Source organism: Sus scrofa, chromosome 8, assembly GCF_054392235.1.
Source record: "Sus scrofa isolate SSC_HxYL_T2T_F1_AM1 chromosome 8, Sscrofa_HxYL_maternal_Yorkshire_Landrace_v2.0, whole genome shotgun sequence".
NCBI classification, from domain to species: Eukaryota; Metazoa; Chordata; class Mammalia; order Artiodactyla; family Suidae; genus Sus; species Sus scrofa.
The window spans coordinates 83080809-83095155 of NC_139390.1; the positions used below are offsets into that span (position 1 = coordinate 83080809).

Sequence of the window (14347 nt, forward strand, 5' to 3'; positions counted from 1 at the left end):
TTAAATTGCTGTATCTTTGTACATGAATTGCATAGACTGGGAGATACTTCGATGCTCTGGTATCCAAGTTGTTAGGAAAGACTGAAAACGTTCAGAGTTACTGTTGTGGTGCAGCAGAAACGAATCCAACTAGGAACCAGGAGGTTGCCGGATCGATCCCTGGCCTTGCTCAGTGGGTTAAGGATCCGGCGTTGCCATGAGCTGTGGTGTAGGCCACAGACGCAGTTCGGATCTGGCATTGCTGTGACTGTGGTGTAAGGCCGGCAGCTATAGCTCCAATTCGACCCCTAGCCTGGGAACCTACATATGCTGCGGGTGTGGCCGTGAAAAGACAAAAAAAAGAAAGAAAGACTGAAAACTTTTGACTTAGATACAGGGCATAATCTGTCTCACTCTATATCCCTGAATAAATGAGTATGCTTTCTAATAGCATATTCTCATCTCAAAAGGATATCGATTCTGATTTTTTTCACTTTAGTAGTGGTATAATTTTTAGCATCTAGAATTTTTCTCTTTCCACAAAACAACTTTCACTCATTGCTTAAATTAACAGAAGTAATGACTAATACTGAATTTAAATGGCATATGCTGATATTCTCCTGTCAAAAATTTTTGATGTGAGAGTTTGAAAACTTTTGGTACAAAATCATAAATACTTGTAGGCAAGCTTTTATCTTCCAAGTGATTTGTTCTAGCTGATTCAAGAATAGTTTACAAAAGGTAGAAAATTTTATGCCACTCACAATGTGTGTTCTTTGGCCTGGAACCCGTAAATCCTAGTTTTCTATATAATAATGAAAGAAAAGGTCAAAATCCAGAATTAACTCCTATAAATCTTTACGTTGTTGTTTTAAAAGAATTGGAATATATGAAACTGTAGTATATTTTAGAAATACCATATTGCTGATGTTTTGTTCCGTGTAGTATTTATATTTAATCATCTTTGACTAATGCAAACTTTTAGAAGAAAGAAAATCAGAAAATGATAAGCGGGCAGAATATCTTGATAGTGATTTTTCTCTTTACCACAGTTGCCCAAGATTGAGTTCTTCTTGGATGGATAGTCAGTGATATCTGGAATCTTAAAATGCCAAGACGCAGCAACTAAGATGTGCTACAGCCTAATTTTTAGATAGAAAATTTTGACAGAATTTGTGAAGTCTTTCTAAAACTTGTAGACGACTGTCTTAAAATATTCTGCTTCAAAGTTTAGTATCTTTGCTTGCTTTCTTCGTGACTTTTAAAACTGAAATGGAATCTATAAAACACTGTGATTTTTTTTTTTTTTTTTTTTTTTTTTAATCCTAGCGGTAGTAGCGGTGATGGCAGCCAACAGTCTTGAGCACTTACTAAAAGTCAAAGATTGTTTGTTTTTTTTGGTTTTTTGTTTTAAGGCTGTACCTGCCTTAAGTTCCTGGACTACCAGCCTACTCCACAGCCACAGCAATGTGGGCTCTGAGCCTCATATGGCAGTGCTGGATCCTTAACCCACTGAGTGAGGCCAGGGATCAAACCCGCCTCCTCACAAGACACCATGTCGGGTTCTTAACCCCCTAAGGCAGTGAGTTCCCAGCTATGGGAACTCCAAACGTTGTTCTTTGTGTTTCACTTACATTACCTGATTTAATCCTCACAGCAGTCCTGGGAAGTAGGTTCTGCACAGATGAAGCAGAGGCACAGAGGCCTTAATTTAAGGTCATACCACCCATAAGTGGTAGAACCAGGCTTTGGACTCTGGCATCAATATTCCTACCCTGCTGCATTATACTTCCTTAATACTTACTGACATCATCTTAAAAAGAGCTTGTCTGTTTTGGAAAGTCTCAGTTTGGGACGGAGGTTAATGATTGAGACTATCTTAAATATTTTTTAAAAGGATAATTGAATCCAAAACTTTATTTTTTCTTGAACACATGGTACTAAGTACATTTTAAAGTATTAATAATAGGGGTTCTCCCTCGTTGATTCAGATTTTCTTCTGTATTTTGAAGGTTTTGTATTTTGATTGCTTACATGCTGATTAAGAACATTGCTTTTAAAGTACTATCAGAGTTCCCGTCTGGCTCAGTGGTTACCAACCAAACTAGTTTCCACGAGGACGAGAGTTCTATCCCTGGCCTCGCTCAGTGGGTTAAGTATCCAGCGTTGCTGTGGCTGTGGTGTAGGCCGGTGGCTATAGCTCCCTCTGGACCTCTAGCCTGGGAACCTCCTTATGCAGCAGCAGCCCTAAAAAGACAAAAACAAACAAGAAAAAGTACTGTTAAGTACTTATTAACTTGAATCCTCAGGGAAAAAAAGATGAAACTTGGAAGTTTGAAAATTAGTACTCACTTTGCTCAATCACTAATAATATCTCTTTTTTTCCAAAAGTATATTGTAGACATGTAATTTGATTTAGTGTTTGCTCTAGTTGCAGTGCTCTGTACTATCCAGTTGAGGGCAGCTATTTACCAATTTTAAAAAATGAGTTGAATTAGAATGTCATCACTTTGTGTTTGCCAAACCTTGCTATCCAGTGTAAAACACAACATCTGATATACAAAACTGCTGTAATTTTCATTTGTTATTACTGCAAATAACTTCCTGAAGATGAAAAACTAGTTTTACTTCATAATAATTTCTGCCCTCTTAAATGAACACTGTTTATTTTAAATTTTCCCAGTCCAAATTCCTTTCAATTCCAAACCACCCCCCCTTAGGATCAGTCTCCAAGATTAGAGAGGTTGCTCTCTTTCTTTTCTTCAAACTCTCTGCATGTAAATGCATGTGGTTATAAAGTTCTTTGAGGGCCTTTAAATATAAAAGTAAAAAATTATAATTTTCACTAGGGTTATCTTCGTTAATGAGTGGATTGTGTGAAAGGAGAATTTAGAGTTGATCTGTTTGGTTCATTTTTCTCTGCAGAATGAATACGTTAAACGTGTGACATATGGTACATTCTTCTAATTTTTCTGTATTGAAATACACGAAGTTCAAATTATATTTTCTCTGTGGTTCAGAGAAATTAATTTTGAGGGGTTATTTAACTAACTGATTTCAAAGATATGACTGAGACAGATTTTTTTTTTTGAGACTAAAGAATGTCAGTCTATATAAAACTGTAGGTAATATTAACAGAGTAGACACTGACAGTCACTTGGAGGGGGCATTCCACAGGAGCTGCTTCAACAAAGGGAATTTTCTAATAAGGAGAAAAAGACACACTGTGACGGAGGTTATGTTGTTTTAGAAAAAAGGATTAGACTTGTGTTAAGGGATAAAGTGAGCATCAGAGGAGATGCCGAGACTAGAGTAAGGCAGGAGACATTGATTCTGCAAGGCGGTAAGCTCTCTCATGGGGCTTTCGACGTGCTTATCTGAGATACCTGTCTCTCCTTTTTCTACCTTATCACCTTACAGATTTCCAGTACCCTCTCTCCTATTCCTAGATCTCTGTTGGGTTTTTTCAGCGATTATATTCTTACTCATTTACTTTTCTATTAAAACAATTTTAAAATTGTGATTCAGTACCCATTTCCCATTTTAACCATGTTTAAGTGGCATTAAATACATTCACAATGTTGTGCAACCATTCCCACTGTCCATCTCCCGAACTAACTTTTATCTTTTCCAACAGAAATTCTGTACCCCTTAAACACTAACTCCTCATTGCTTTCTCCCCCACACCCCTGGCAACCACCTTTCTGCTTTCTATCTATAAATTTAACTACTCTAGGGACCCCATCTAAATGGAATCATATAATAGTTATCCTTTTTTGACTGACCTATTTCATTTAGTATTGTGTCTTCAAATTCATCCATGTTGTATCACAATTTTCTTCCTTTTTAGGCTGATGATTATTCCCTTGTATGTGACTGTACCACATTTTTTTACCCATCCATCCATCAGTGGCTACTTAGGTGTTTCCACCTCTTGGCTGTTGTGAACATGCGGCTGTGAACACGGTTGTTCAGATATCTGTGTGAGCCCTGCTTTTAGTTCTTTGGGGTGTGTACCCAGAAGTGGAATTGAGGGTCACGGAGTAACTTTTTGAGGGATCTCCAAATTTTCCACAGTAGCTGCATGCATTTTACATTCCCACCAGCAGTGCACAAGGGTTCCAGTTTCTCCACATCCTTGCCAACACTTGTTTTTCTGTGGACGTTTAAAGAAAACCTATATTAATGGGTGTACAGAATGGTTCTGTTCTTGATCTGCATTGTCTAATGACTAGTGATAATGACCATCTTTATGTGGGCTTATTGCTCATTTATATATCTTCTTTGGAGGAATTTAGTTGTTTATTTTCTTGACCTAAAAATGTCACTTTTGCTAATGATTTTGCATTTTTAATTACATTTTAAGTTGTGATGTCAGAGAAAGATGTACTTTAAAGAAAGTAGCAACATGGCAGGACTAGGGGTGTTTGTTGTGTGTGGATTCTAGCAGCCCACTTTGTATTTAATAAGACAGATTTCCAAAGTCAAAGAAATCACCCATTTCTGACAGTCTCCTTTCTACTTCTCTCCATCTCATTCTAAATTCCCACTTATAAAAATCCATAAAAGCAGTTGAAAGGAGAGATAAATGAGATGACTGGCTACTGGAAGAAGAAAATAGAATGGAAGGAAAGTAGCTGAACATTGTGAATGGATAATTCACACCTATTAAAACTACTGGCTATTAATTCTCACACTAGGCTTTTTTTTTTTTTTAATCATCTCCATAATGGCCTAGTTCATGGGTTTGAATGTGAAATGTAGCATAAAGATTAATTAACTCTGGCATAAGTAGTTAATTTAGGGAGTTTGAGATAATGCTGTAAAGATATGTTTGGGGCCACTCTGAGGAGTCTGCATCTCCAACCTTTATCTGAAGTACTGGGGACCCACTGAAAGTCCTTGAGTAGACACATTCCCACTGTGTGTCATAGCAAGACATAAATAACTGTGGTATATTAGAGAAAGTAGGCCCTAAGGATCTGTGATGAGCTGGTTAGTTATTACTCATTTTACTACAATTCCTTCCCATCACAGGTTACATTCATAAATACTTGGGTTTTTAAATATATTTAATCAGCCACATGACTGTTATACTTTCAAGTGGAATCACTAAGTGTTTCAGAATTATAGAGATTGAACTGAAATTTGCAAACAACTAAAATGTCTCCTGATAAGATTAATCTGAAGTGTGTATTAATAGCTATAGAGAGTTAGAGTCGATTTAGTGGGACTGTGAGATAAAGAATGGTACTTATACGAAAAAAAAAAAAAGAATGATACTTATGGAAGAGGAAAAGAGAGCATGTTTAAGACAAATTCTTGAAGATATAGTGCTCATTCTGAATGTCTCTAAGAGCAAATACATGTCTCTATTTTCTGAGCATGAATAACCATTGTCCATAAATTTGAAGCACAATTCAAAACATTCTTAAAATATTAATGCTGATATTGGGTGAGGAAGCCTTTTTAATAAGATATGTTAGAGAAAAATACAAGGCTAGCTTTTGGATTTTTGTAAATGCTTTCACTTTCTAGGGAATTACCTAGGTTAGGCCCTGGAGAAGTTTTCCAAGGGACCCTACAGCACAGCCCTGCTTTGGTTGTGTTCACATTACTGACTCTGTATGGGAGGTTCACCAGCTGTTTGACTGGCAGGAGCAGGAGCTTTCACTTCAGTAGTTTATAATTCCTGGCTATTCTAGGATAGTTTGCACTTCAGCAAGCCTCAGACAGGTCAGGACATTTGGTAGGAGAAGGTTGAAAGACAAAAGCAGCAGGCCTTGGGTTCTCAGCCTTTTATTTTTTTTTAATTAGAAAGTTATATTTTAATTTGCTGGCTAGGGTTTTTAGTAATGTGCCTGTATTACATGTAAAGAGTGTTCATCGGCCCAGAGGAGTTTTAAAATGTCAAAACCTGGAAAAGCTACTCTAAACCATGGCTTGGTTCCTGTTGATCTGAAAAATGTGAAAGAGCCTCTTCCGCATCAAACTGTGATGAAGATATTTAGCATTAGCATCATTGCCCAAGGCCTCCCCTTTTGTCGAAGACGGGTAAGTCTCCCACATTTGAAAAGTAGGAATATTTATTTAAATAAATGACTTTTGCCTTCTTTGGTGAAGAAATGCTACAGATTTCAATGGATGTTTATAAGTAAAACTATCAGGGCATTAAGTAGCCAGTGACATCGTATGTAAGCGGTAGACTTGATAATAGGATAGAGCAGCCCGGGAGGCCAAGGTTATCCACTTCACCTTTCTGTGACATTACAACGCTTTAAACTTCCTTAAAATTGGTAAATGTAAAAACTATGTTTTGAGGTATGTTGACAAATACTAAACCCCCAAATTTGCGGCTTTAATTTTGTGGGAAAAGCAAAAAGCTGGTGGTGCTGTCCTTATACATGGGAAATTACAGCGTTTAGCCCTTTGGACGAGTTTAGCTGGCACTTTAAGCTGTATTATTTTTAAATCACTATTTCTTAAATTCAAACTTAACAGAGACATTACTTTTTGTTGTTATACAAAATGAAAAACAGTGTGCTATTATGTGGCAGTTATGATACAGTTTTACATATAGACAATCCTAAACCAACAAACATTTTGTAGAACTTGTGCTAATCTATAATCAGGTTATGATTGATTGAATGTATTTGAGGATGACATTCTCCTCCTCCCCACTAAGTTTTGACCCTCTTAATATGAACAGTTCTGTTGTATTTTCTAAGTTACTTGGTATTGCTATTTTGAATTTTTAACTAGAGTGATATATTTTTAGATCTAAAGTATGTTTAGGATCCTGAACACATTAAGCCAAAAAAAAAAAAAAACCTTGTCAGAGAGTAAATGAGTGCTCACATATATCAGTGCTATTAGTATTTTAGTTCCCTTTTTTACCTCCCCCCCTTTTTCTCTCTCTACTAAAAGGGAAACATTTTATTAAATGAGTAGATTAACTCATAACACCTGAAAAAATATTTTTCCTCTTTAGTGACGAGAATCTTCTATTTGCTGGGACTTAAATAGCTTTTGTAAAAAAATATTTTCTAAGTACCTTCGTTCTTTTTGAATTGTTTCTACTATTCCAAACAGGTGGTGGCCATGTTGAGAAACTTTTTGAGTGAGTTTTAAATATGATGTCTACATTGAAAATAGAATATAAATATCTCCATCACCATCATATTTTCTTCTTTCCTATGTTTTCAAAGTGTTTCTTTTATTTTGTCTTTCACTTGGTCACTTTCATTTTAACTTCTGAATGAGGTCACCACTCTGATTTAAGCCTTTACACAGAGGCCTCTAAAAGTTTTAAAGTCATTAATAAACTAATTTATTATTTCATTATTTTTGCTAAAGAAAACACCAGTATAAGTTAATTTTCAAATTCAGGAAAAGAAGTGTGGGTTTTTTAAATTAAAGGGTTAAGGTATAAACAATCAAGATAATTTTTTTCTGTTGAATATTTCTAATAAACTTAAATACAGTGTATGGTAGATTATTTCATATGTACAATGTATTTTTTTCTATCTTTATCTTCTTTACAAGTACATGAAACCTAAAAGGCTTAGGAGCAGATTCTGTAAGAAAAATTGATAGAAAACTTAAAGGCTTTCCCTGAGGGCTTCCCAGGGTCGCCGTTCAGTTTGACTTTTCTAGGTTTTACTATTATGGTAAATTATAGCCTTGCATTTATAATAACAGACAAGGACTACATTTGAAAGATAAAATTCAGATTAGAATATTCGGGGGAAGATAGTTAAAAAATAAAATTAACACTTTTAGTTTTAGACTGCCTGGGTCTTAGACTGCCTGCCAGTAATTTTCTATTGCATAACTCATTGACTCTGACCACTAGACATATTAGAGGGTTGGCGTAATTACATTTTCTCCCCTCCTCTCTGCAGCTGGTTCCTTTAGGGAGCTTTAAATTGATTCACATGCTCCTTCTTATTTAATTTACCAACTTCCCTTGGTCATGTTAATGATAGACATTTTTTAATGTATTTTTTAAATCAAAGGTTTAAAAAAACCTTTTGGTATGATATGTAATTAATCATATTTTGTATCTAACATTCAGTGTCGTATATCTTTTACATTTAGATATGTTTAGCTTCTGTCAATTAAATTTTATAAAATGACAACAAAGTATATAGACTTCTCTATTTTGTAGGCTGTTTCTTTCCAAGTAGTGAGCTAATGTGTGATGATACCCCTTCAACAACTTGACATATCAGAAACTGAAAAACACGTCATTGCCCTCCATCCTTCTCAGATGTTAATCTATTTCATGTTTGCACAAGAAAATAATTTTTAAAATTGGGAAAAACTCTTTTTTTTTTTTTTTTGCTATTTCTTGGGCCGCTCCTGCGACATATGGAGGTTCCCAGGCTAGGGGTCTAATCGGAGCTGTGGCCGCCAGCCTACGCCAGAGCCACAGCAACGCAGGATCCGAGCCGCGTCTGCAACCTACACCACAGCTCACGGCAATGCCGGATCGCTAACCCACTGAACAAGGGCAGGGACCAAACCCGCAACCTCATGGTTCCTAGTCGGATTCGTTAACCACTGCACCACGACGGGAACTCCCGAAAAACTCTTTAAAATAGTTGTCATAACTATAGCTCTGGAAATGTTTTCAGGAAATTTATTTACCTTGCTATCTAATATAATATTAGTACTTGGTAGTCTAATTTAATATTATGTTAAAATAATGTGTAATGTTATGTTAAAAGTATCCAAAGATACTTTGGACTTAATACTAACAACACTAAAGAAATAGCAGTCCGGCCTGTAACCAGTAACCTTCAAGTGTTTTCAGTATTAAGGTCCTAATAGGGTGTGTAAGTCCTATAGGTAATTCTTGATACCAGAAATATTTGAGAATATTAGTTGACTGTATAACTTTTTATTCTAAAAGGAGTAATCATCCTTTAAAGGAAGAGAAAATTTGTATGAAAAACTTAGTCTATAAAATCACTGGAAATTTGGTTTATTTTTCTCTGAAATTGGAATGCCTAGTTATGGTAATAGTGTATTTCCTAAATCCTACGATACATTCTTCTTCTACATTTTAAACATATCTAAAATAGGAATAAATCTTGATGGAATTTTTTAGCTTATCTGGCAGCATTTTTTTCTAGTGATAAGAGAAATAATATCTTAAAACTAATAGCATGCTGAAAGAAAATTCACTTTAATGTTTCTATCTCATTTATTAACTTTTTATTTGGCGACTTTGAAGCATTTAGAATATTCTGGTAAAGTTATTCTTCAGGGTTGCCATTTTGGTAGAAATTTCCAAATGATAGGCAATCAGTGCTTTGTATAGAGATTTTAGATATCTGATTGACTCTGCTGGTTTACAGACAAACACGTTTTTAGAGTGCCTTATATATTCTTGGCCTTGAACCATGTACTGATTGTGTAACGTAAGCAGCAGCAGCAGCACAGCTGACTCAGAAAGTGGGGTCGAGCTGCTGGTCAGAGCGGCAGAGAGGCCGTGGGTACAGTGTGGTACAGGGCCCTGTTCACCTGAAACCCAGGAGCTCAGGCAGTGATGTTGAAAACAGTTTTGTAGTGATCACATTCCATATCAAGATCTGTTTAAAATACCGTATTTAAAATCATTTACTCTAAAGTGAAAGTAGAAATAAAATTAGATTATTTGTGACATTTGAGAAAATATTTGCATTAATACCACTCTTGTGTATTGTTATCATTGAGAGTTAGCTTAAATCAGGGGTCCACAAACTTTTTCTACAAAGGGCCCACAACTATTGTAGGCTTTGTGGACTAGATAGTCAGTTAAAACTACTCAGCTCTGACATTGTAGCATGAAAGCAGCTGTAGGCAATACTTAAATGAGTGGGTGAATGGACATGACTGCATTTTAATAAAACTTTATGTTATCAGTGAAATACAGGTTTTTATGATTATAGTAATACTATAGTAAATCTTGTGCATATGTCTTTTTGCTTGAATATGTTTCAGCTAATGGTAAATTAGAGACTGTTAGAGCCATAGCCTTCTATTTCTTTTAAAACCCCTCATTGTCTCTTCTAGTTGTTTTGTAGTTATGAGGAGAAAAATTTTTAATATATCTAATCACTGGAATTTTAACCTATTGCTTGTTAATTTCTCTTCTTAATTGATGTACAGTAGTAGTATAATAATGCTATTAATAATTTCTTTCACTTTAAAAAACACCTACTATATATTCTAGGCATTGTTCCACTGTTTTCTGTGTTTTAATTAATTCTTAAATGATTTAAATGCCTGTTAAGTGTTATAAGTTAGGTATTATTATATTCAGTCAGTAGAGGCTCAAACAGGTTACCTCTTCCCAGTTTTCTTGGTAAGTAGTAAAGCTGGTATTTAACCTCAGGACTCTCTTATGCTGTAGGTAGTAGCCTTTCTCTTTCTACTATATTTTGTGACCTTTGTGTGTTTTCTCCCTAAGAACTTTTTCAACTACTGTTACATTCATATTTCGGAGGGTAAGCCTGGGAACCCATCAGAGTTGACATTGTTTCTTTGACAAAATACATTCAAAGATTCAAATAATTGACTTACAGATAACTTTGGCACTATGGCACATTTATAAATTTGGGATTTTTTTTGTGTATAACTGCTTTTAAGAGGCTTCATTTGTGAAGTTATCCAACAGTTTATGACTCTTATTAAAATAATGAGACAGACTTCATTCAAGGGGACTGTCACATAGGGATAAGCACTACTCCAAGGGGGTTTTACAGCGGTGGAAATTAGATTGGGCTCATCAAAGAAAAGTGGGGATTTATAGCCAAGGAGCAGTGTGAGGGTCAGCGGGTGAAAAATCACTAAGAGGCAACATCAGGGGTGTAAAGGAGAGATTCCGGTGTAGCGAACTTAACCCAGTGGTCAGACAGCACTTGGGGGATGACGGAGGAAGGTGAACCCAGCAGGGAGCAAGCATGATCAGGGACTAAGGGCGAGGAATTCTGCTTAAATTGATTTAGCAGGATTCTTGCTAAACTTGGGTTCTTGAGAACATGCCCAAGGACATGGCCTAGTTGAAAGAGTTCAGAGGAGCCTGTCTAGAGTTTGGTCAGGGAGAGAATCTTTGTCATACCTCAGGGTCTGTATCAGGCAGGCAACATCTCAGAACAGGACGGCTGACACAGTCACCATCCTCCAACTGCAGGGCTGTGCCCTTTCCATCAGTTTGTTCAATTAGTACTGTCGACTATGATGACAAAAGTTAAAAGCAGCATTAGATCCCCCTTGGATTCAAGTTTTTCTTCATTGTTGAATTATTGATGACACTAATTTTAAAAACCTATATTCAGAGTTTTAATCTCATTCAGGCATAGTCTGATTTTGTTTTGTATGTATAGTCTTCAGATAGTGCAAGCTATACATAATTTTAATCTGTTACATTCCTTTGATAGACAGTTGACAAATCTATTAGCATCTTTTCAGCAAAGGTCTGCCAGTTTTATCAAAGTTACATTTATTGTCTTTGTTTCAGAAAACAACACATGTAATTATTTACAATAAAATTTTCACTTGTATGAAGATGTTGTATGTATTCAAAAGGCAAACCATCGTAAGCTCTGTTGGTAAAGCAAATTTGTGAATTATTACCCTCCTGAATTTATTAATTCGATAATCCCCTAAATCCTCTGAGTTGAATGATGATATAATTTTTGCTTCCAATAGTATTTTTTACTTCTCTTTATGAAAATTAGACATACTAAATATGTAAAATTTAGAAAAATAAGTTTCTTTATATTTTTTCTAAATTAGTAATTCCACTGCTCAGAAATAACTGCAATAAAAATTTTAAATCAATAATTTTAATAAAATTAGTACTTTAATCCTTTTTGGGGGGGTTTTGTCTTTTAGGGGCACACCGTGGCCTATGGAATGTCCCAGACTAGGGGTTGAATCGGAGCTATAGCCATCAGCCTACACCACAGCCACAGCAGTGTCAGATCTGAGCCATGTCTGCAACCTACACCGCAGCTCATGGCAACGCCAGATCCTTAACCCACTGAGCAGGCCAGGGATCTAACCTGCATCCTCATGGATGATAGTCGGGTTCGTTAACCACTGAGCCACGACAGGCACTCTATAATCCATTTTTAATACATTGCTTTTTGTTGCCCATGGCTGTAGTTATTCAAAAGTATATAGTCTGCCAAATGAATGTATCATCATTTTCCTACTGTTGCTCATTTGGTCAGTGACCTGCTTTGAACTTTTTAAATACATAAATCTTTAACATCTCTATACATATCTTTCTAGAAGTAGAATTATGGGTCAAGGAGTATGACTTATTAAAAATTCTTGATAAATACTGCTAAATTGTTTTCCAGAAAGATTGTACTAAATAAAAAATGAGCAGGAGGGACTTCTAATGTTCTATAAAGAGAAAGAAATCATATACTAAGCAAATTTATTCCTACTGTGGCCAAGTTTTATGGATTGTACTTAGTTGATACTCTGTCATTTCTATGTTTATTAGTCTAGGTTTTCTATCAAAGAGTTTTTTTTTTTTCATTTTGAGAAAATAATGGTATGTTTATACTTAAAACTTCATTAAGGAAAATATATAACTAGATCAAGAAATTTATTGCTCATGGTGATTTTTTAAAAGTTGTTTGTGGTAAATTATATTTGCCATAGACCTGTTACTTGTATTATTTTCCACTATCATTTCCTACTACTCTTCCCATGGTTTTAAAATTATCATCTGTGTTTTTATCTAAATAGATGATTCATATGTAAAGTTTTATAATTTATCATTGATTTAATACATTTTTACTGCATCTTACAGTTATCTCAGTTTTTGTCATCTTAGTTAATACTTTTACATTTCTGAGTTTTAGTGTGATACTTGTACAGTTTAAATGACAGCCTCTCCCAAAGTAATTGCTATTAATAATCTCTACTACAGGAGTACTTTTCATGCTAGCAAAAGCAGCTGCCAGAAATACTTGCCTATTTCTTAAAGCGCTACGACTTAGTCTTACATTTCTGACATAGCTTTGCCTTTCGCCCCAATCCAGGTTCACCTTTTATTTTTAAATTTTAATTCTACCCTATCCACGATTAATTCTCATTTAAAGTAGTTATAGCGAGTCTGCTTTTCTAAAATGTCTTGATGCCTGAAAGGCATTTACAAAATTCAGCGTTCATTTCGTGGAACTCTTAGCCAAGAGGATATAGATGGGTATTTTCCTAACATATAGAAATATGAAACCTTTAAAAAGCCAGCATCACATTCCCCTCCCTCATACTAGTCTGTTCGCTATCTGCCAGTTCACATATGTGCCTCTTTCTCCAAGCCCTTTCCATGACCTCAGAGTCTAGCTTATCTCTCTGGTTGGAACTTTCCTCCTGGCACTGATTACATCCACCATTGTCCTCTTGCATTCATGGAAAACATTGCAATTGTTGCCATTACGTTTGTTCCTTAGACATATGTGTTCTGCTCAGTGGTGTTATTTGACAGCTTCATGTAGTTCATACGGTCTCCTTAATTAGGCTGTGAACTTGGAGACTTCAGAAATTATCTTTATCTCTTTTCAAGCTCCCAGTGACATGTAAGACTAAGTCAGTGTAAATATTTGTATGGCCAATTCGTTGAAGTTTTTATTAGTAAGCTCGGAAAATTCTTTAAAGAGTTTTTGTACAGTTAGAATATGGCATGTTTTTGTTTACTAAATGTTTTTAAATGACTATGCAGCTGTGATTTTGAATATTTCATTTTCTAAATATATCTAAACTCTGATACAGTCTGACACTTAATTTTAAAAGTAATTACTACTTAGCAGTTTTGAAAATGAAGGAGAAACAAACATAGGGTATAGTAATTTAGATGGCACTTTTGAGAGTCTACGGTAGCTAAAAAAAGCCAGAAAATGCTGAAATAAAAATTATTACCGTACTTTGCAGAGAAGAAAGAATAGGGTGATGCTATGAGCAAGTTGGGAGTAAGAGTTTAACAGAGTGCCAGATTTTTTTTTTTTTTAATGAGTAAACTAAAATATGGCTTCCTAAAGCTTTTTTTCCCCACACATATATTCCATTGGAATTTGAGGAAAAAAATAGCATTTTCAGATCATCTGATATATGGTCACTGTTTATCAGTAAAGGAATTAATTAGTTACTGTAAATCAGGCCATTCTATTTTAGATCCTATCAGTTTCTTCTTAAGAATGTTCCATGCAGCATGCATAAAATAAGAGTAAACAAAATATAAATTGTAAATTTTCTTGTATTACTTTTCTGTACTATACAGGGCAGTGGCTATAAGGCAGATATGCAAAAATGAAAAATAACAATCTTTTAAGCATCTTGTGGTTAGTGGTAAAACCATAAA

General features: G+C 35.3%; 1 protein-coding gene across 9 annotated transcripts in view; it reads left to right on the forward strand.

Moving 5' to 3' along the window:
* FBXW7 (F-box and WD repeat domain containing 7) overlaps positions 1-14347 on the forward strand; it is a 217359-nt gene that overhangs the window by 149860 nt on the left and 53152 nt on the right. The window contains exon 1 of one of the 9 annotated variants that reach the window (XM_021101509.2): positions 5693-6033. The exons of the other annotated variants lie outside the window; for them this stretch is intronic. Within the exon in view, the coding sequence (XP_020957168.1) occupies positions 5887-6033 (147 nt within the window). The 5' untranslated portion in view covers positions 5693-5886. Of the gene's footprint in view, positions 1-5692; positions 6034-14347 lie in introns of those variants that run through there. 9 annotated transcript variants of the gene reach the window in all.